General features: G+C 44.5%; 1 protein-coding gene across 1 annotated transcript in view; it reads left to right on the forward strand.

Annotated features, from left to right (window-relative positions):
- The window catches only part of kif26ab (kinesin family member 26Ab), a 51,637-nt gene that overhangs the window by 7,524 nt on the left and 19,947 nt on the right, over positions 1 to 24,166 (forward strand). Inside the window, exons 2-3 of the mRNA XM_010781200.1 lie at positions 3,946 to 4,444; positions 9,817 to 10,010. Coding sequence (XP_010779502.1) covers positions 3,946 to 4,444; positions 9,817 to 10,010 — 693 coding nt within the window. The remainder of the gene's footprint in view (positions 1 to 3,945; positions 4,445 to 9,816; positions 10,011 to 24,166) is intronic.

Below are 24,166 nucleotides of genomic sequence, written 5' to 3' on the forward strand. Positions count from 1 at the left end.
GGGGGGGGGGGGGAAGCCTTCAGGACTACAACTCTTAAAAAGGTTTCAGTCTTGGTGCAAAACTCCTCACACATGCAATCTGTTCTGAGGATGGAGATGTCAATGGTTACGACCCCCCTGAAGCATGGCCACGCAGGCAGAGAGACTGTGTTTGTGGGGCTAACATCTTGCCTAGCCGCTGATGATTTAAGGACTTTTCTCCACGACAGCTTGTTTTAATTACTGAGAATAAGTGGCAGTATTTGGTCAGGTTTATGGGTCTTCTTCAAAGAGCAAGCTTGGTTTAGACAGACCAATCTGTGGGACTTACTGCAGGGCTGTAAATCCAAAAGTGAGCAACTACTACCACTAACAATGTCCAGGGCAGATGCAGGCGGAGGGACGAGGGTTCAAAAAGCTTGTTCTCCTTTAATATATCTGAAGCTAATTAACATTCGGTCTTGAGGTCATCTGAAATTATGAATACCAGAGAATATCATTTGTAGGATTTAAACTTTTTTTTTTCAAAGAGAACTCTCCACTCTGCTCTGAATCAATTTGACAGGAGAAACCACTTTGAACGTGTCAGCAGACGATAATGGAAACAAAAGACAAAGAAAGTGAAATATATCAAATGGACAGGGAATTCAAGTGGATTGGGATTGCTTTTGGATAAAAACTCAGAGGAGTGAACAGAGTTCAAACACAGGGTCACTGCTGGGTTGGGGTGAAGGGTGAGGAGGGACTGCTGACTCTTCAGTGAACTCATTTTTATTCTCCTACAACACCCAACTCCCTGCTAATGATGAGAGCCCTGAGGCGAAGTGTGCTGGGACACAGGGCTGACTGTGCTCAGCAGCCATCAGACGTCTGCACCAGCCCCGGACAACTGTTTCCACTCAGACACCGACTTCCTACCAGCAACTAGGTACAGTCTGAGCCGACAGGACCTTGAAAGATTTGTCAAAAGGCTTTTGCTGCCTGTCAAATCACTGCAGGCTGGAGACTCGCATAATCCTTTATAGAGGATAGAATTTCCTCCATCGAATTTGTCAAATATGTGTTTAAAGGTGTTTTATGATTTTTCAGAACTCAGTCTTCACAAGGTGACAAAGAGCATCACAAAACCACTTACCAGAGAAAAAAACAATTTTTTTTAAATTTGAAACAGTGACCAGCTGGTCTTGCAAGTTCGCCAAATTAACCTCTAATGCTTTTGATCAAAACGGAATTAACCAGGAGGAGGCAAGATGTTATGGCCCAGCAGGGCTCAAGTTCTAGCTCAACACACTCACCCATCTACAGTTGGAATACTCCACCGGACTCCATGTATCACACTGAGCAGATGGCCTTCCTGAAACATGGAGCAATTAATCACTCTGGACCGGCACCCCCTCTTTTTATCTCATTTCCTTTACTGTATATCAACTAATTTGTACCAATGTGCTACTGTTGAGTCAAGTATCATCAAAAACTGTATGTTCATCCACTAGGAACAGTCCATAAAATATAAACAGTTTGAGAGTTAGTGAGATATACTGTCATTTAATCAAGGAAAATTATATCCTGATGGAATTCAACAACAAAAGGTGAGTTCTCTGTGTGGTGTGAATCAAATGTAGAAAAATAGTAATATCTTTGACTGGCATCTTATGTTCCTACTCAACTAATGTAATGATTGCAATATACTGCAAAGGCCAGGCACACAGGTGTTTGCCATTAAGGCTGATTAGACCTCTTCTCAGGTTAGAGTTGGAAAGAGCTATGCTAGCTAGTAATGGCAAGCATAGGCTACTTGTCAATCCTCCCGATTTTTGCGGGAGACTCCCGATTTCATTGCCCTCTCCCGGTTTGCTCCCGGGCTCATATTTCTCCCGCATTTCTCCCGATTTCTGACAAAATCAGATTTACACACGACTGTTTCGGACTTTAATACAGCTACACCATTGTTTGGTTTCCATGGTAACAAGTCTCTTTAGTAGTGCGCAACTCAAAGTCTGAGAGGGTGAGGCAGATATTCACAGAAAACAGAACAAGAATCGACAACTACTCTACTCTCTGCTCGAGTGAGCAGAGAGTAGAGTAGTTGTCGATTCTTGTTCTGTTTTCTGTGAATATCTGCCTCACCCTCTCAGACTTTGAGTTGCGCACTACTAAAGAGACTTGTTNCACACACACACACACACACACACACACACACACACACACACACACACACACACACACACACACACACACACACACACACACACACACACACACACACTCGGCGGGACGTTGCGAGGCTCGCTGCTGCGAGGAGCGGGACAGTGTGAGCTGGCTCACTGGTGTGGGGTCGGCGACACCGCGGAACTCAGCCTAAGCACACACATAAACTCCCAGCCAGGCTGCGGCTGTGTGTGTGTTTCGGGCTGGGTTTCGCTGGGTCTCGTTGGGTCTCGCTGTCTCGCAGACGGCCACTGGGCTCACAGGGAGGGGGGGCAGGAGCTCCAACAAGCCGTTTAGGACAGAGAGTGAATACACATACTATACAGAGATGCTGTATGAGAAACCAATGTGAGTTTGGAAAAAAGTTTGCACAGTATAAATCTATTTAAGTAGACCTCAACAATGGAATTATGATCAGTAGAAATGGCCATGGCATGGGACCTTTTAAGTAAAGTGATGATATAGAGATTATCCTTATAAGCCATAGAGTATAAATCAGTGGATACCACTTTCTGTCCAGAATAACGGAAATGTACAGATGACATGTGTCCATTTTCTGTAAGGCGTGATCAAGCTATTAATTCTGATCGTGTTTGCAGAGAAAGGTCGTCTAAAAGTCTCCGTATTGAGCTGCTTTCATGGCGAGGAGATTTAGAGTTCCCCAGCCTGCCTCTTTGGTCTCTATGTCTATTGGGTTAGCTGTATTAAGTGGCACTGCATTAAGGGAGAGGATTGCTGTTTCCCTGCTGCCTCACTCCTCCTGATCACCTCGGAGGTTCTACGGAGCAAAGGCCTCATAAACATTTATGTATGTGCTGTGGGCTCCTGTCTTAGGCCACGACTCCGCTGGGCAGAAGCCCACTGCCCCTTTATGCCTCTTAAGAGACTGTTTGTCTGTGTGTGTGTGTGTGTGTGTGTGTGTGTGTGTGTGAAGAGACTGTTTGTGTGTGTGTGTGTGTGTGTGTGTGTGTGTGTGTGTGTGTGTGTGTGTGTGTGTGTGTGTGTGTGTGTGTGTGTGTGTGTGTGTGTGAGTGTTTGTTTGCCTAAAACACAGAGAAAGTTATGTTCCTCCTTCACTTAGGATTTGAATAGTTCATTGATAGCTCTGGGTTCCTCAAGCTTCCTGGTGGAGGTGGTTATTTTCACATTTGGTAGCTTATCATATGTTTTCACGCTGAGACACTTCTCGTATGTAAATTGTATGGCTTTGGGCACTACAATCCCCTCAGCTGTTGTTTTCCTTTTGTCAGTTCTCCCAAGCAGAGCTGGACACCCTAGGGAGCCTTCGCAGAGACAAAGTAAAAGAACAAAACTCCACTGGACATCGTCACTAAAGCAGTAATAAGCTGAAATCTGCTAGGCTAGGCCCCTCTTACATATCTTGCTTGTCGTTGTTTTTTTGTCAGGAATGTCTCTGTGGGATCTTCAAGTAATCCCTTCCGAGCGTTATTTCAGAGTCTCCTCTCGTTTGGTTTGTTTGGTCTCAGCTTCCCGGCAGACAATGTGAAATAAACACATGCCTGTTGAACCTGATCAGCAGTCTTTAGTTGCATGCAGGCAAAGCATCTCTGTCTAAACAAACAACCATCCCTAAACAAAAAGGAAGTGGTTAAAGCAGGGGTGTGAGGGTCCCAAGAGGCCGTTAAGGACCACACTGCCAGCAGACCACTGCAGAGCTTGGAAAATATGAACAACATGCAGGAAAACCTTTGAAAAGATTAGATAGTGAGAGTTAAGCTTGCTAGAGTTGTGTTAAAGGCCCTCTCTGTGTCTGTTTTCTCTGCAGGACCCTGGATATGCATCTTTCCTGTTCGAGCAGCTCCAAAGACCCGGGAGCCATGAAGCTGTCAGCTGTTGCCAGGTGTGCTCCACCCCTCTCCACCAACTGAAGCAGGAGGCCTTGCAGACGCTCCACGCTCCGACCCTCACCCTCAGCTCAGACATGGCAGCACTGCCAACTAAATCATTTTTACCACAGCCTGCTAGATACACTGTGTCCTCCAGTGTCCATGCTAAACAGCTGTCCAAAGGACAACCAGCTGCCCACTCTGTCCTGCCCTTGGGGGAGCGGCACAGGGTACCAGGCTGGTCGCAGAGCCCCTCCGTCACCTCAGGGCCGAAGACAAGTGTCCAGGTGACGGTGGCAGGAGGGCAGATCAGTGGATCCGTGGGCTCCGTCACCATTCAGGCACAGCAGTACCTCGAGGGCGTGTGGAGCGTCTCCAGGGTCAACAACTACGTCCCTCAGCCTAAACCGGTATGTCTTCAATGTTACCTTTGCAATTTTATATGAAATCTCATGCATTTTAATTGTTTAAAATTAGAAAAATTAGGAGTGCAACAGCACCAATTGAAGACGATGAACAGTTATGATGTGGCAATATCCATTTACAGTGGATCTGGATAAAGAACACTCAAAACACTAAATTGATCAAGGTGAATTTCGGTTATCAGAATTATCATTAATTTCCTCACAAGTTAATTGAAAAAGCTGTCCAGGTTGCTCTTACAGAGAAGTGAAAATCGCCCACAAGAAAGTAAAGGAAAATGTTTTTAATTATTGATCTTTTTTTTAAGCAGCGGGGGCTTATGATTTATTCATTGTTTAAAATGGATTGTATTGCACTAAAAATGATGTTCACTAAAAAGAGGCGTGTCCTATCAGTGATGCAATATGCATTTTAGTTTTTTTAATAAAACGTAATTGTGACATTAGATTTTAGGGCCATAAGACCATCATACACTTTGACAGTAATTAATAAAAAAGATAAAGGAGACATTTGAGGACAAATGCAATCCTGACAAAAAGTGATAATTAATATTACAAATAACCAAACCAAATCTGAAAGTAAATAATGGAACATTTTGATAAAGTACATTTAATGTCATATTGTTCCTCAGACTGCATTTCAGACCTTTAAAAGCCCTGCAGAGGATTGGTGAGTCAGAGCTCTGCAGGAGAGCTGACCTCTCATTCCTCAGTAGTCAAGGAGTCTGAGTGATCTGAGGTCAGAGGTCATCACAACACTAATCTGCCGACCTTCTCCTCAAGGGCATTTTAAATGACCACCCCAAAGCCTCACCATAACTCGTCTGTGCTTCGTTTCATGTCTAAGAGACTTGGAATGATCCAGAGTTTTGCCCTTGGTGTCATGGGATCATGTTGTACCTTGTTTACAACTCGAGATGATGTATTTTCACATTAACATAAGCTTTATATTAAGTGTAAACAGGGGATTTTAGCGCCTTAGAGCACATTTCTGGCTGGTGATATGTAACTTTTTCCTGATGTGTCTTTCCCTACCTTAAAAAATCTTTCACTTCCCGAGGTGTACTGATCAAACAGCATGCACTCACATTGTCTGGTTCTTGCACCATAATTCCCTTCATAAATGTAAACTGTAATTCTGCCATTTGTTCTGTGGATAACTGCAGCCTGTTACAAGTCTTGACAGTGTTATTTCTTTCTGCTTGACAATTGAAGACAGATTTTCACTCCTCCCTTTTATGTCAACAAATGCCTTTAGAAATGGTTTATGGGAGGCCATCAAAAGCTTTTAACTGCATGTACGCAATCTAGGGAAAATCAAACAGCCTGGCACAGAAGGGAGAGGCTGCCTTGTGTTCTCCATCTATGTGTCTAAAAAGCAATTAGTGGCCCTTAGAGATGGGATGAGTTCATCAATGCCACATAGCTGTGGTTCGGGCCCTGCTTGGACAGAAAGAAATGTCCCTTCAGGACATAAAGTTCCAAACACAGCAGAAATGGGTGTTATTTTCTCCAGCTAGTTTCTTTCATTAAAACCAGTCCCTTCAGAATGACAAAAACCCACACAAACTTACAAGGATGCCAAAAGGCACAAGCTTCAATTCGTGATTCCCTCTTAGTCTCTCTGTGAGGAAAGCATGTGGCGGTGTTCAGGCAAAGAAGCAGATATGGACTTTGTGTGTGTGGGGAAGAAATCCTCTCAACCAGGGAGCCTGGGGCACTCCCATGCAAAGCCCATTATAGGGTACCTTGAATCTCATTTGAGAAAAGGCTCTGGTTAACATCTGGAATGATGTTTGTGGTCGTAGGAATTGAAACTATCTGGCTGCCTCTTTGTAATTGACTGACACTGGTTCATATGGGTAGCTGCCTTGAATTGAGAAAAAGGCACCCAAATGTGCCTTTCTGAGAAAACCCAAGAGACTTAGATAGGCTCCAGCTTCACAATTGCTGAATTAATTTCTGGTGTTACTGGCTGTCTGAATGAAGACATTGAATACTGTATGTTGTTATGCTACCGTTCAAAACAAGAAATCAATTGAACCAAATCTGCAATTCTCTCTTTTACACCATAAAATCCACAGTCACTTGTGTGATAATCTACAGAGACAGAGTGCTTTTGACCCGTGAGAGTTTCCGTTATTGGCCCACTGGTTGCCTGCTGCAGTGGTCGGCTCCATTGCCACCAATTTGAAGCACAATGGATGATCTTGGCTGCTGTTTCTTTGGCGCAGCTGTGCCCGCCTGGCAACGTACCACAGAAAGCTTCGATGACAAGAGTAGAAAAGGACACAGGAAGGAAAGGGAAAGAACATTCTTGCCAATTTAAGAAACCATATTTAGAAAAATGGAAATAGATTGGTGAGTTCTGCCCAGAGAGAGTTCAGGGTGTTTTATTTAAGTACTTTTCTCACATGATGGTATCGCTATAAGTCAATTCTCCCCTCAGTTGCATTCTGTAGGTTACAGAGGCCAGCCAAGCACGACAGCCAGATTACCACAAGGCCTATTTCACTCCGCAGTAATCGTCTGTTGACCGCTGGGATCAAAGGTCACAGGGGAGTCCTGGTACTCTCAGCATTGAGGGAGAAGATGGTCTCCTGATAGGGTGCTGGCCTACGATGCTACCTTCAGACTTCACAGCTAGGGCTCCACTGAAATTTTCTTTCTCTTTAAACTCTCTCCATTATGTTCAAAACTCTCTCGCTTTGTCTCTTTCCCCCCCTCTTTTTTCTGCCTATTCCTTCTAGTGGCAAGCCAAGGCAAGAGGATCAGGGAGGGCTGGGGGTTAAAGGGTGGAAGGCCAGCTCATTACTGGCTCTCGGTACAAACGGGCGAGCACACATGGCTCCACTGACACGGCCTAATTACCTGACCAGGGGATAGATTGTTCTTTTCAGCCAGAATCAGGGCCAGTGCAGGTCCAAGGCTACAGACAGCAGCTTGGCTGAGGGACTTAAGTCCCCATTTTTTAATACCATGGGGAATACTCTTTGACAGGAACTGTGATGAGCTCCAGTGTGTTTCTGTGCGTGTGTGTGAACCTATATGTGTGTGTTTATAGTTTATCAATTTTTAGCCCGCACCCCATCTACAAACAGCTGTCCCTGTGTGCTCCTGGAAATTTGCCGCCTCTTGACCGACTCAATCAGTGACAGATTTGATGAGCTACACACATCAGCTTCCTGTACGGCTGCGTGTGAAGTGCTCTAGTATTTCGTGCCAGAGTGTAATGGGAGTTCCTAACCTGTCATCGACACCAGCATGGTGTGAGGCTTTCCGCTCTGGCGTCTGCGTGAGGATCTGTATTTGGCTCATTTCAGTTTGTGTTTTCTGTGGTGTACTTTCCAAGTCATAACTTCACATACCGCAGCCTGATATCAGACTTAACCTCCATGATGATGTCTCAGGAGAGCAAAGCCAGACCTCTAAAACAAAGCAGTGATTTTTAACACTGATAACAAGCTCAAAGGGAAGAAATGGGAAAGTGGGAATGCATGGAAAAAATGCTTTGCAGGACCATCATTTGACAAATGGTCAGTGAAGCTTTTCTGGGAAAAGATAATGCCTGTGCTTTAATATAGTAACAGATTGTACTGAATGTAAAGCTAACACTCTGCAGAGCAATAGCCAAGCCTCTTATGTGAATGCCAGAATGTGAGTATGTCCTCACATCCTGATGTATAGCATTCAAATGTCAGGCTTGGCATATAAATAGTGCGGCTGTCAGCCCGTGTTGACAAATGGCAGATAATAGATGGCCAGACACTTTATAATAAAAAATATTTAATTTTAGGTGCCAAGCATGAATCCAGGGCAAACAGTGAGGTAAATATGCAGAGGCCCTGAACTGTGTTTATAATACATCTGCTGTCAAATGGCACTGAGGCTCCAGTGCTGCGTTGTGCTCAATACAAGGTCGTTGCTGATTACACAATGTTCATGTCAGTGTTATAAATGTTTTTAGGAAAACTTTGGCCGTTATTTATTTAATTTCGGATGCTGAAAAACCGCAGAACTGGTTCTTGTCAGCTGCTATTGATCATTGTCTCGCAGGATAAACTAGCGGCTCCGTTGAGGATTAACCTTTTGTCAGTATGGTGACTCCAGCTGAAGCGCAGTCACGGAGTTGGATTTCGGCTTGTATAATTAGGTCTCTGCACTCCTTCAGCTGGACTGCAGCAATCAGTGATCCTCTGCAGGCTCCAGAGCTCCAGCCAAACCTTTATGCTTCATCTCCACTGAACTAAGAGGGCTAGAAGGCTTAGTGTACAGTATGACTGACTTCTAATGGTGTGGTTTTAAATCATTATAAGCCATATTCACTTTTAACTAACTATTAAAAAGCTCTATCGCCATTAAAGAATGATCATCTTGTATTGCCTTTTCTGTTTACATCAAAGAGCAGAGTAAATTAAAAGTGTACCAACATTTTTTATGACTTTCCGAGTTTTGGTTTCGAATTGATTTGGCATTTACGGGAATTCTCCCAGTTGGAACTTTCTTTCAAATGATTAATACACCACATGTTTTTAGCACAATGCATGCTAGTGAAACAAGTGAAACTTAGTTTGAGAATCCACCCAGTAATTTGGATCGGCTACAAACATTTAATGGCCATGTTACACCTGTCTACCCAGTTTCATGAATCTGGGCTTGGGAGTTTTTTAATCCTGCGCAATGACAAACAGACAAACCGAGCAAATAAACATAACGTCCTTGGCCAAGGAAATGAAAATGAAGATTTACAGGTGATCGAACCAGTGTGTCTGTCTTTAGTGACCAGAGGCCAAGGTCTGAAACAAATGCAGCTCATCTCTGTTCACCCTTCAACCAACAAGCTTCCAGGGCAGGGTGTGCCCACGCAGGCACAGTTTCGATACCTCGTAAACATTTAGAGAACAAACGTCATTACTCAAAATTGTTGTTGATGTCATTTATTCCCATAGAAACTCATCCTTAGATAGTTTAAGTATAACTCAACCTATTGGACGACATTGCTGATGAGTGAAGGTCCAAATTAGCCGTGGAGGTATAGATATAATCGGGAGCAGAGTGAAGTGAATCGCTTGTGATTTAATTACTAATTAAATGTGGGTTATCACTTAATTACAGTAGGCTACAGCCAGAGCAACCTCAAGAGTGTTGCCAGAATCAATGAATGGTGCAGCATCCTTGCTGTTCTGCAGGGAGCTCTCTGCTGTGGATACTGCTGACTCCCGCTAACCAGTGCTGGCTGCAGCAGCTGCCTGTCCATCTGTGGCACAGGGGGAGTAAATGGGGTGGAAGGAAGGTGGGCAGGAGCAGTAAAACTTGAAAGTGATGGTTGTGGTCTTATCCCTGTATCTGTGTGTCAACAGGCTCAGAGTTTGATGAGGGAAGCAGACAGGGATGTCTCCGCCGCGGAGGCCTCTGATTCCACCATGACCACCAGCAGCAGCAGCTCCTTGACTTCCTGCCGGCTGAGGAACTCCTGCCAACCGGGACTCCCAGCAACCGTCACCGGACCCTCCCCCTCTGCTTCCTCCTCTGCAGCAGCCTCCTTCTTCATTAGGTAAGCGCCTTTCTCATCCGTCCTGTCAAATCACACCACGGTTGAGTCTGTCAAAACTTTCAGAGATTAGATTGATGTGCCGTGGTGCTAAATGAAGTGTTTAGTGTTTGTGTACGTACACACCTGCATGAATTCAGGCTTAAATGTGTGTGTTTACAAAAGGAAAGCTGAATAGGAGATGTGCACAGACTTGCCTTCCAATGTCTGTCGAAGGCAGTGGTTCATGGTGTTCCCTGTGGGGCACATATTCTATGGAGATGTTGTTTTTGCCATGGTAGAATTATAGCATTGCCCTGAGATACGCACCATCATGGGACTAAATGAACCTTTAGTTACAGGCATCACTGCCCGTGAATGGAAAACAGAATTACATAATTTGATATGAAGAGGGGGTGTCTCACGAAAGGGGCTTACGTTAAAGCCAAGTATTGTCCTGAGGTATTTTATGTTTAGTTATTCTTTGTTTCGCTTCTTCGACTTTAAAATGGCTTTTCAGGATTTCCAGCTTTGCAGGACCATTATTTTGTGAAACCATTTGGTCCCCATGTTTTTCAGGCTAAGCGAGGATTTTTCAGCCCTCCTTGGCTCTGACGTTGTTGTTGCCCCGGAGAATACTTCACCCTCTCCAGGCGGGTGCAATGTGCTATATTGTCATTGATAGATTCCCTGGCAGGCTGGTCAGTGCATACCTTCCCTGCCTCTTCTCTCCAAGGAGTGCTACACCATAATGAATGCTTGCAAATGGGAAGCTGGCTAAGGATGATGCATAGGACTATTGAAGCTCTGCACCACAGGAGGTGAAGGGACTTGTGGAGTGTGACAGGATGCCCATGGGGGAACACTGTGGGGCTCAGTCTTTCTGCAAGCACCCCAACTGGATTTTGTCTTGCCAGCGTTCACAGGGTCAGAGTATATCAGTGGGTCCATGAGGCCTATCCTTTGACTAATGGGGACATTCCTACCCATTCCAGATCCTCCACTAAATATGCAACTTCCTGCTCACAACACTTCCTGTCACAACAGAGAGGTGTAGACATCTGCTAGACGGGGTTAATTCCTGACATTGATTTATTAGTTCTCATGTTTTCTTTGGACCTGATCTCAAAAAGAGTAGCGTATAAAGCTCAGTGCAGGGAGAAAAAAAAGGGAGGTGGACTTGTTTTTTCCCTTGCAGCAGGTCCTGGTGGGGCAGAGGGGGTGGAGGTGGAAGCGGTTCCACCTTTTATTTCATCCCAAAGATAATTTGCTGCCAAGAATGTGGTGTTTTGCTTGGCCCAGAAAACATAATGACGGCTTCAAACCGCATCACATTCCGCTGTTACAGTAAAGTAAAGGGTGCTGGAGATGCACTGTGCTTGATTTGAAGCTCACACCCGTTTCCTGACCCTCCCCAGCTGCCTGCAACAGGAATATCGTCATCATCACCATCATAAGTCATCCTTTTGTTGTCTTCATTTCGTCTTCTTGTATACCGCTGCTGATTGAAATGTGAATCCCGAAAAGTTGAAATAAATTGAGTCAATCAACAGACTTTCTTATTTTGAGAAAAAAAAAAACTTAATTGAAAACTCATATCTGATTAGTATTCCTCTTTGTTCACAAAAGATACAATTAGTGGGATGCATGTGTAAATCCTGAGAGCCCAGGAAGTAGGAGCGGAATAACCAAACAGCAGTTTCTACCCCAATGGAGGAGAGAGAGCTCCTCAGACACTTGTCTGACATTCACTAACACCGTTCCACTCAGAGATGAAATTTTAATTAGAATGCAATTAGCCAGAGTCTAACTGCTTTAGCAAGTCTGCTGCTGAGAGAAAAGAAGAGCATGGTGAACAATAGCGATTCAACGTTTACATTTTTCATTGCAAAAATAAGTCAACCGTTCAACGGGGCACAAAAAAAGCATTTCATTTGTTTCATTTAGGATGTCTACTGAGTTGAAAAATCACTTTAGTATAAATGTCAATTTGACTAGAAGGTCAGAGTCACATTCTTAACCAATTCTGTGCACAAATTAGTAATGTGTCACAGAATAATAATTGATGCCCCTTAATATTTTGCCGTCAACTAGCTTTCCAATTTTCAACACATTTCTGAAATTCTTTCAAAATAAGGACTTTTTTTTAATAAACTACTGAATTGTTTTAATCATATTCTTAGTATTAAGTTAATCCATTAATTTCAGTATTTATACTATTCTATATATACCATCTTTTCAATGTTTCACTCCCCTAAAACTCATGGAATAACAGATTGTCAGTGTTATATCGGTAGACACATTATAAATTGCGGAGAGCAAGTACTTATTAATTAATTTAATTAATTCAAGGGAACAAATTACTCATTTGTACACATGAGTTTCAGACTGCTTAACTCTTATACCTTATGCCAGACTGTGAAATGAATAAGAATGGGATTCTACTGTCTGCACTGTTGGTCATGGAAACATTTGACAACAAAAGTCTGTCTTTAGATGTTATCTTGTGATGCCTCTATTTTCCGAAACTAGAAAAAGGTGTTAACTCACAGGATTAATGTATCTTTTATACATATATCTCTCTTATTCAGTTTTGAAATGGTTATTTTATCCTGCTTCCTGTCTCTGGTAATTGTGTAAAGCAAAGAGATGACCCCGGGGTCGGTAATGACCAATTGGCAATTAGACTGACTATACAGTCGTGGAGAGACAGGAAGAGTCAAGGGTCAAACTCTGACCGGATTTGCGTGTGTGTGCATGTGTGCATATAATTATGTGTGTGTGTTTGTCAGAGTATAGCTGGGGTTGGGGTAAATGAATTTAGAGCCATGTGTTCAGCTGACTAGCACGTTAAGCACTGATTGCCTTGTGACAGAGCATATGATCAGTGTATTGACACAGCGTTGTGTAATGAAGGCAGGCGGAGCTCACAGCAGGAGCTGGACGGTGAGGCTGACTGCGGCCCTGCTGATCCCCCTACCCATCTCTCTGTTCCATTAACACCTGCTGATTGTGCCGGTGTGTTCATTACCCACTGTGCCCGCGGGATTTCTCAGAGCTCACTGCTAAGAGGAGTCTGCTGCTCACTTTGTACATTACTTTCTAGGCATGCTCATATCTGCATATCAGCATTAGACAGTTTCTTTGGTCCGCTGTTGGTCCCTTGTTTATGTTTGTTTGGAGGAAGGTTTAGTACCCAATTCATTTTATTACCTCACACTAATCACGCTCTGGAGAGTTATGATTTACTCACTCTAAAGATACATGGAGGTAATGAATATGAGAGAGTGGAAGAGCTTGGAGACACAAAAAGTCTGCAGAGATTCTCAGAGCTCGGAGGTGGCACAAAGGCTGGCGGGCGGGCTGTTGCAGGGGCAGGGCGGACAGCTGTTTGCTGGAATGCGGCCCTGGAGGAGTGTCAGGAGGAAGTGTTTTTATGGTCATCCATCGCCTCCTTGCAGCTGCTGCCCAGGTGAGGGTTTGCGCGGTAATGACTGTGATTGTGCAGAAGGAATCCTCCTGTAATTGTGGCAGCAGGGCCATTTAGCCTCTGTTTCTCCTGCACACACAAGACCCTGCCTTTGTGTCAGCAACACTCACTCTGCCCTTCATCCCCCAGGCTGCACCGAGTAACCATAGAAACAAGTCATTAGCTTGTGGGAATAAAATGTGAGTGTTTTTTTTTTTCTTTCAAAAGTGGAGATTGGAAATCAGGAACTTGAAATAGCCCTCTCTACTCCACTGGACTATAATTTAGTCAGAGGGACAAGCATCTCTTCAATAATGAATCCTGGGTGTTACAAAGTGGAAGCACTGCAGGATCACAAGTGCTCTTTCTTGTTCACAACAACACATGCTGGCTGCCTTCCTTAATTACATTGTTTAATCAGTTTATAGTTTGATTGTTTATGAAGTTCCCATAAGGAAATAGGTCATCCTGTTTGTTTTTCAATGTGAAGCTAGTAGTTCTAACATCTTTCCTGTTAGAGGGGTGATCAATACAGAGAGGCTCAAAGCAGACAAAGCAGGACAGTGCTCTGTTTTGTTGGCTGTGCTGTGATTGACAGCAGGGATCCCGGTTACTGACAAATAGGCAGGACAGATTATGTGGAGCGGAGGGGTCTGCTGAGCACAGTCGCTCTGGCCCACATGGCAGGGGGATCAACATACAGAGCAGGACGAGGGGTGCTGCCCAGCACGAATGAGCTTGTAAATGTTGTGATTCAGAAGGCTTGCTCCATCCTGACAGCATCATAGACAGGAAGTCTGTGTCTGTTGAGAGGAATATTGGCTTCACTACCATGGGAGTCAAGTAAGTTATGTTATACACAAACAACATTGAGCTCACTTGGATGCGTGATGTTCTTGATGTTTGTGTTGTACATGCAGGCAGTTTTTTGATTCTACGTTGAGCTCATCTCTTTCCTCTCTCTCTCTGTGTGTGGAGTGTGCAGTTTTGTGCAGTTAGAGTTGGACTGTCTTTCTCCCTGGAGGTGAGAGGGTAATGGTTTTGTTGTCAAGCCACAGCGAGATGGATTCCTCCACCATAGTGAGAGTGTGAGCAGAATGTATAGCATGGCAGAAAACATACTGTTGAAATGCTGGCTCCATACAGCCACGGAGGAGCTGACATGTTAATACTACCTGCACCTCCAGAGCCTGCCTGACAAATGAGAATTGATTCATATCAATCTGTTGAATCTGTACAACACATGCCCAGGGCAGCGAATGGCTCATCACAAGTATTGAGTGGGTGGTAGCTGGGGTGGTTGAGCTGCACTGTGGTATTTGTCTTTGTTTACTGTTGGATAAAACACCAGCTGGCATTTTGCTGCCATAATCAGGCTGATGGGACTAATGGCTGCCTCAGTGTAGCGGCAGACGCAGCGGCAGCACCAGCTGAGGCCATGAAGGGGCTGCAGCCTGTAGATAAGCCCAGGTGTGAGTCTATCCAAGGCTGTCAGGCGCCGTCAAGGCTGAGGTGTTGATGGAGAGCCAGTCTGGCCCTGCAGCCTCAGGGAACTACAGCAGGTAGATGCATCCCACTATCCTCATGAACTCATAATCCTCCATGATTCTGGTGTCACTAACATTGTTTTCTGATATGGAGCTACAGATTTCATCTTTACTGTAGCCAACATTGTTACAGGAAAGACCATGTCCAGGCAGCCTGGCTGTCTCGCATATATTGCATGCTGCACAGTGGTATGAACTGAATATTGCATGAGAAACTCTTATTTGGATTCTATGTGTTGCTCTTCACATTATCGGTGTGCAGAAGAATTTTCTGTTCAGCTGGAGTTCAGCTTACTCGCTGTGGCAGATTCCCCAGCTTCTTTTCGGGTGTCATTTCCCCGGGATATGATAACATGGTGTGATAGTGCTGTGTCCCTGCAGGATCAGGGTGATGGGCACTGTTGTGGCAGGCAGCGTGGAATCACTTGTGCCTGTCATCATGAATGGCAAACAGCTCAAGTGATAAAGAAAAGAAAAGCGGAGCGTTTGTCTCAGCCTGCGTGAGGGATAACCCCGGTGCCCTTTCTCCTGTTCCCCCAAATATATCCCTGAGTCAGGAAGTCTGTCTGGCCCACTCATATAGCCTGCAGGGGGGCAGTGGAGGGGGGGCTGACAAACAAAGAGATGAAGTGCTGACTCAAGCCTGTGCTTTCACCCTGGGTCCTCGTGTACTAAGCCCTGTGGGGAGAGGGGAAAGCACTGCCATCAACTCCTGACAGATTCCTTTCATAAGTGGAGAAATTAGAGGATGTGAAGCATAGCCCTCTGTCCTGTAGGTTTGTCACCTAACATAGGGCTGCCTTTGTCTCAGCATGTTGGTAAGAGCAATCAAAAGGGATAGGTTGTGTGTGACTAGTTTAATGTGGGCAGGAGATGTCCCGCCCTCATCATCGGTCTATTTCCAGCTTTGTTTGCCTTCCCACGTCGGGCATTTCCCAACTGGATATCGGCTCCTATAGTTGCCCACAGGGATCCATGATCAGCACATTAGTGTTTAGTTATTATGCTCAATCCTCCAGACCCCATCCTGTTGAATGGATCCTATGCATCAGGCCTGTGGGGGCGGAGGGGTGCCATCTAAACCTCTTTAGTGTCCCTCAGTGAAAGGTGTCATGCAAATGGGGTCTATTATCTTTGCCATTACTGTCACTTCTGCATCGGTTTGAGACACAGTGTGAGAGTGCTGTGGAATAAGAAAGAAAGAATTGCAATAGCTGGTGGCAGGGAATACACGTTTTATGACCCATTGTGTACAGATGCAGAATAGAGCCGGTGGCCTCTGCTCCCATGAGCTGCCTTTATGTCTTACAATCCAGAGAAACAAAGATGGCTCCTGGTGGCGCTTCACTTCAGGCATCACTGCTCCTCAGTATTCAGCCTTCTATGTAACATGAATAACTAATAGCTGCCTAATCAGTGGTTGGAGGTTGATTTCCCCAACCACTAGTGCTTGACGTTTTTTCAGACACACATACAGCATCCCTGTCCTTCTGTTTGTCAACGGGAAGGGCCGAGTTTTTACGGATGGAGCTCAGATTACCTCTGTGGATAAGGCCATTTTCATGACAGGTGGTTTAGCATTTACCTCATCACCCACAGCCTCAGTTGCTGAAACATTTCACCATCATCACTCCGCCTTCTTTTGAAAAAAAAATCTCCATCAACAGGTTGATGCCAGAGGGTTGAATAGATCAAACGGCAACATTGCAGCTGAGGGGAAAAAACAAGGAATTATGGAACTCACTATATACTGAGTTTATTATCTGCAAATGTAGACAATTAACCTTTGGCTTCACTGTAGACTGGTGTAATATATACATAACGATCCACATTAAGACACAGCGTAAAACATAATAGTGCCTCTACTACGTATTCCACATCATGTATGCAGCACTTCTAAGTGGAGAATTAGTTAGGATTAAGAGTTATTATGTCGGATATTATGCCCTCGACCTTTTCTTTTTGGACACATTAAAAAACGTTTTTACCATTTTCAAAGTCGCAATGATGATTGATGTCCTCTGTGTTTCTGTGCTTTCCTCTTGCACAGCTTCTTGAATGGAGAGGATTATAGCCTGTAATCGGTTCACGACCTAGCACGTGAGAGCCAGCTGCAGCGTGCTAAAAATCCCATTATCCCCATACGCTCTATGTGGCCCAGTGCTGTTTGTTAGCTCTGCGGTCGACTTTATGAGTGTGTGATACAGGATAAACTGCTTAACTGAAATAATGCAGTTGTAGTCATTAATATCTTAGCGGCTTTTCTCAGGGACACATTTTCCCATGCAGTTAGATTATTACTCCCCTTTTCAATATACACCTGTGATGCGTTTATTGATCCAAGTAACCATTTATTCCCTCATGTGGATGAGACATGTCGCTTCATCTTCTATTCCCAGAACTGTTATCATGACCATCTCCTTGACCGTACAGCTCATTTCACCTGACTTGGACGCCCTCTAGTTTTTTGTTGGGTTGCATATTGACTTGAATATAGATGAAAGATTAAGAAACACGTGTTAGAAAACCCCTCCCCCTGTGTTCTGTCTTTTCTTTTCTGTCTCTTCGGACGGACCACTGATTAATCACTCCCAAATGTTCTCAGCAGCCTGCGGGCCTGTTTGTTGTGATAGCCTCTGTGTGTGGAAGTGCAAATAAATAATCACTAGGTGTCTTACCCTGGCACCAGGTGATTAATGAAACAGAGAAGTGGAGCAGAAGTATGCTGGCTTTTTTTTGCCTGTCTTTCTTTTCCAAACTCATCATTCTCTCTTCATTCTGATATAGTGTTGTGAATGAATCTTACGAGGACGTTATATTTGATTAAGGGGGAACTCCATGTTGCTAATAATCCTCATTTGTCTTTCGTACATCAAATATCCTGTCTCCACTGTGTTCTGGACAGGACAGGAGACAGTAAACGTCACTTAGTCAGCGATGGCTTGTCGTGAGTTGTTCTTCCTGAGAAGAATTGCCTAGGTTTTCAAGGCAAGGCGTGGGTGGGATGTTGAAGGTGAATCAGAGTTCAACATGTGTTTGGAAAACGTGAAGTTATTCCAGTTATAGCAGCCTTGGAGAGAGGAGCAAAGCAGAATACCTGGAGCTGTGTCTGAGGAGCAGAGCAGAAACGCACTGGAAGAGATGAAAGCAGCTGTTAATCTTTGTCAGCAGTGCCAGGGGTGGGAGGCTGCCGTCTGCAGAGCAGGGAGGAACATGTCTTCATTATCATCTGTCACCCATCAGCTGAAAAGTGAATTTTTTCTCCACATTTTTATTTTTTTGCTGCCTGAACCAATTTTTACACAATAGCCGAGCACTTTCTCCATTCGTACCTGAAGATGTCATTTCCTGGAAGCCTTATGCAAACAAGTGAGGGTCGATTACTAAAGATATTCCTTCGAAGACCTTTTGACTCTCCTTGCAAGTATCTCCAATACATCCTCTAGGGGCCTTAAATTGGCTCCTTTATCTCATTGACTGACAAATGGGTCGTGCAGAGCTAATGCAAATGTACTTTGTTCACCTCTCCATGGCCTAATGTTCAAGCTATTTAAGGCCTTATTAGCAAGGTGTGATGCTGAATGCTACGAAGAACAGCAAAATAAACTTTGAATAGAGTTATAACCCCTGACTTTTACCCTTAGATTTCCTCCCTCTGCTTGTCTTAAGCCCTCCTTAAGCCTCTAACTTGACAAGCTTTGTGACTTTTCAGTGTTGGGATGGCAGTGGGTGGAGGGGGTTTGTGAGTGTGTGACTGTGTAGGGTGTCTGGCACTTTATTGGCAGAGCATTACACCCAAAAAACAACGGATGTCAGTGTTACCACAAAAGGGGTTTGTCACACTCTCCTGCAGAGGCTAACGGCACCAATAACACTCCCTCCTCCATCATTAAGGGTTTAACCTTGGCGCAGACACAGAGCAGCGTGTTTGCACAGAGCCTTTGTAGGGGACAATCTGTTCGCCTTGTGATGTCCAAAGGAAACATAAGATGAATCAGCCAACCAAAGTTATTTTGATATTTCTTGTCAAATGAATGACGATGTTGCTTTTACCTCTGCGCTAACATCCACTGTTGCTTGCTCTGATGAGCTGTCGGACCAAAACAGGCTTTATGAATATTCATGAATTCTTCACTTTTTGGCGCCAACTGTTCCATTTATTCTCGGCTGACTGGGGATTCCCATCTTTGGGAATAAAGCAATTCCAAGCTGGCTGTGGCATGGCCCCAACGATCATTTTTACCTGTTTCCTTCTCAGGCAGAAAATGATGTACCTCCTCATGGACAGCATCTAGCTGGCACAGAGCCAGACCCCCTGATCGAAGAGAGGACTTGGCTCTGCTGCTCCCTCTCTTGCTGCCTCTTCCGTTATTTCTGTCCTCTCTTCCTCCTTCCTCTTCCTGACTGTATTAGGAGATTCTTTATCCTATTCCATCTCAGTGCTCCCAATTTTTCTTTTCATCACATCTTCTCTGCTTTATTCCCTTTTCCCCACTTGCACTCCCTTTCTTTCTTCCACAATATTTCAAATGATCCCCCGTTACTCAAGCTATTCTCCAGAGGATGCTCTAATCCCTCGTTTTCCAGCTCAGTCCGCAGATCGTTTCCAAAGAGTTTTGAGGGTGCTGTGACAGAACAGGTTCACAAACTCCTGTTAGAATGTTATTTACGCAAGTAAATTGCACAAGGACATTAGTTTTGTGGGGAATCTTTTTTTGTATTCACAGATGTTGCATGAATGCTTTGGCCTTACCTAATTGGCCGGGGATTGGTTCTGTAAAGATGTGCGTGCAGCCTTGGGCTGTCAGCAGTCAGCGCACAAATGATGCCCCATTTGGTATTCTGTTTCCAAGGCCAGACGCTGTGCAGGAACAAAAGCCTTGTTGAACACCTTGATGGAACAAAGAGCTTTTCTAAAAGGCGTTGGTCCAATGTGTATGGAAGGTGCCAATATCCTGATATTGCTCTGATAACTGGACATCACATTCATAGCTGTATGGCTTAGCTAGGATAAGTGTATCTATTTCTGAGGATTGATAGGAAGTGTATAAATCCTAGCCTGGAGGTGTTTGGCCATTTCCTGCAAACTGCTGTTGTGAAAACTGACACTGGAGCTCTACCTTCAAACTGCCATTAAAGCAGCCAGGCAGGAGGAAACAGGCTGCCAGTCAGTGGAAACCTTCTGAGCTTTGGATTGATAAGAATCAACTGACAGCCAGATAAGCCTGTTGGTTCTCTCCTCCATGTTAATGCAACTTGGGCTGCCGAGGGAGAGAGGAAACACATTTTGAAAAACGACTGGTAAGGGTCTGGGTTTTGGTTGATAGTAATCTGAATTATAAGATAACCATACTGCACGAAATGTCTGTATTTCTATCTCCAGGTGGGAGTTTTATTTTTTCTGTGAAGCTAAATTGCACTTTTTTTTTGCTACAGTACAATTAACATTTGTTGAACCACATTCCAAGATGAATCACTATATTCAGGATGTTTCAGCCTCTGGCATTTTTTTTGTTTTGAGTGATTTAGGATAAGGGAAAGGAAGCGAGAAAAATTAATGTTTATACCAGTGGTCCCTTGATTGCAGGGGGACTATAGAAAGGAGACAGGCTCACAACCAGACTAAACCCAAGCGCAACACAGGAGGCTCCAATCGTCTTTGTCATACATTCAATAGCCTCTGTTATAGTCCCAATGTGCCTAATGCTGTGTCTCTCAGGTAACCCTATCCGCATATTTCTTTGGTTATTTTAAGAGGCAACCCTATGTGACCCCCTGAGCTTTTAGTGTTTGGCTAATGCATATATTTATACATGAATGGCCATAAATCTGGTGGATGCTGACACTCACAGCAAACTGTCTTTCTTTACTGACCCATATTAGATACAGCTAGAAAGGTTGACTTTAAGAAAAAGCGTTTTATGGTGAGGGAAGCATTCGCCTCATACTTAATGATCGGCATCCTGACCCCGCTTGTAAATCTTGTCTGGGTGGGCCCTTATGCTGCCAGGGCTGGTTGGCAGAGTATGACATCATCTCCCTTGTCTGTGCGCCACATGAATCTGTGAATCAGGCTGATGTCATGCTCGCTTAATCACCAGTGAAGCCGAGCGGAGGCTGGTCAGACTGCAGGTGACCAAGAGGGTAACACAGAGATGCAGATTTATTATAATTCACACTAAATTTGGGAAATCAAACAGCAATATCTTTCTTCACTGCGGAGCGTGGACATCAGTATGGTGCTCTTGCTTTAACTAAAGTCTGAATCCCTCTACCAGCTCAGTTGGTAGATTTATGTTATCCCCCCACACCTTTGGGGCACAGGGCTGTTTGATCGTGTCAAGGGCAGCCCATCAATAAGACAGTGTGTACTGATTTTAGCTCTGGGGAGGTTTCCTATTGATTATCTTACGGCTCAAAAGCAGAGCACCTCACCTGATGACCAACACCCATCCAGCCTAATCAATCATGACCATCTGCTGATATGGCATTATGGGCTAGCAGTGTCTTCAGCATCCAACAACATGTCTTCAACAACTCCAACAATCTCATAAATGCCTTTACTACTGAGTCCAGCGAGGGAGCCTGACTCATTGTGCTGTAGTCATAATCATGGTGTAGAGCAGGCCGGGGTTTTCATATTGTGGGAAGGTGAGCCTCCCCTCAGAGAACATAAGAACAGCCGCGCTCCCCTTCCCAATTATTATTGCTATTATTATTATTATTATTATTGTTATTATTATTATTATGATTATTATTATTATTATTGTTGAGGTCCAGTAAGAGAAAATGTCATTAAATGAACGTCAACGTCAACTTTACCTCCTACACTCACCCCTACTTTAGTGGGAACAATGAGTCTACGTTTTTGATGCGCACAGGCGGATGATGCGGGGATGCAATGTAGACAGGAATAAACGCAGATCATCCTCTGGCTGCAGCCTTGACCGGTACTTGCTTTTGATCAAAGTAAGTATTATTAAAATTAAAATAAAGTACGGTGACGGCCGCCAGCGAACCGAGCCGGTGTCGGTACCAGATTTTTTCGGGGTACCATATGTGTTCGGGGTCCGTCTCTTACCAGTGACGTCATTGGTAAGAGACGGCCCCCGAACACATATGGTACCCCGAACACATCTGGTACCGACACCGGCCGCCAACGGCCCGCTGACGGCCCGCTGACGGCCGGCCGTTCTGTGATTCTCCAGAACACACAGATGGCCAGTCCGCCCCTGCCAGGACCGGTCCATGAAAATCCTAGCTTCAAGTAATCGTCGTCATACTTCCTCCGTTTTCTGCCAGACGCTGTCTCCTCTCTCACTTTAGGTAACTTCACTAAAAATCGATCCATGTTGCCGCTCGCATAAAGTTAGCTGAAGTGAGCTAGCTAGATTTCACTGTTTCTCGTTATTTTCTTCTCACGCTGCGCTTCCTCTGAAGCTCTCTGGCGCCCCCCCCCCGGGGAGGCGCGCCTCACACTTTGAAAATCGCTGGTGTAGAGCCTGGCAGGAGCCCAGTGTTCCCATCTCCATTCATAAAGAGCTATGCCGACCTGCTAATCATCAGCAGTGTGAGGCAGACTCTCTGTGGGGGGGTGAAAAGGTTAAGCAGCCTGGTATCAGACCCAATGATCTGATCCCTGCATGAATGGCCAGATCTTTCTTATCTTGTCTGCAGAGGGAAAATAAGTAGAATCACAGAAAGGAAATGTCAAGGATAGTATATGTGGCAAACATGGTAATTGGCCAAAAACCGGGGCTAGGCTAGCTGGCTAGATCAGAGACAAATGCACAAACAAGCTAATGGTTGCACCAACTAATGATTCTCCGGGGCAGAGGAATTTCTCTTGGTAATTTGACAAAGCTTGAAAAGAGGACTGGAGCTATTATTGACAGCGGGCCAAAGTGAGGCTTTGAAAGCAGCGGGCGCTCACAGCTTGCACCCTCTCTCTGTTCTGCGGTCATTGACCTGCTCTTCCTCACTCACTGTCACTCCCTTTTATAGGTAAGGACAAAATCTAGATGTCCTTCCTTGAACAAAGGCAACAGGAGACCTTTTATTGCAAACGATTCTTGATTTTACATCTGTCTTGCTTTGGCTCATTTATATATATTACAATCATTATCTGTCCCTGAGGTCTGTTCATAAGGAGACAGTGATGGAGCTAACAGGCTATCAAGACCCTCCCAACTGTGGCTGTTCCACATTATGACGTCAGTTTGATGTATAACACTTGAAATCATAATAAGGGTTGTAGCAATGAATTGAGAATAATTACCGGTTGCATTGTCCGAGTGATCAGTGGGCACATTAGTATTGTCTCAGACTCATCTGCTGTTGCCAGTCAGGATCCAAAGTGTAAAAGTAGCACGTGGCAGAGCTTCAGGAGGCTTGCTCTTTAAAATCAGACCAGCTAAGGCAAATTAACCTGGACACACTGCAGAAAAGCAGAGGTAAACGTGGCAAAGAAGTACGATAAAGGTTATGTGATATATCAAACAGCTTTATTACCACAGTATACTTTGCTCTTCAAATAAAAAAGCAGTGGTAGGTTTTCAGTTTTGTTGCCTTCAAAATGTAATCCAGCTAAGTTCATATCAGGGGCACTGTGTCGGAGGGAGAGAGGCAGAGAGAGCTTGGTGTGGGTTTGTGTACTTTCATCTAGCAAGTCTCACACCCACTCTGTCTGCCGATATGTTGTAGTAGGCACTCTGCAGCCAAAGCAGCAGCCTTTCAAAAAGGCTGGCTGGTCGGGGGCTGAGAGGGCTTACTGGTAAATTGGCAGCCCAGGGAATACCGGGTACTCTCACCCCAGCGCTCGCCCACTCACATGCTTTCATTCCCCTTTTTACCCTTGACCATTGACTGACTGCACTCTTTCTCTCTGGCAAGCATCAATCTGCCTTTCTAAGATGTCATTTGTTCATTGTTTGTCCTCTCCCCTACTCTCCCTCACTTTCACTCTTTTTTTAATCTCTCTCAGCTTTCCAATTGACTCAGAGCATCGTTCATTCAGGCAATCCATCTTTCTACTCTTAAGTATATCCTCCCTTATCTGTGTGTCTCTCCTCATGATTAATAACACTCTCAATCATCGGGCTAATTACATCCTTCAACAAAGGCAAAAAAAATACAAATGTGCACAAGTGTACACTCACTAGCCG

Source organism: Notothenia coriiceps, unplaced genomic scaffold (assembly GCF_000735185.1).
Source record: "Notothenia coriiceps isolate Sejong01 unplaced genomic scaffold, NC01 NC01_scaffold00022862, whole genome shotgun sequence".
NCBI lineage: Eukaryota > Metazoa > Chordata > Actinopteri > Perciformes > Nototheniidae > Notothenia > Notothenia coriiceps.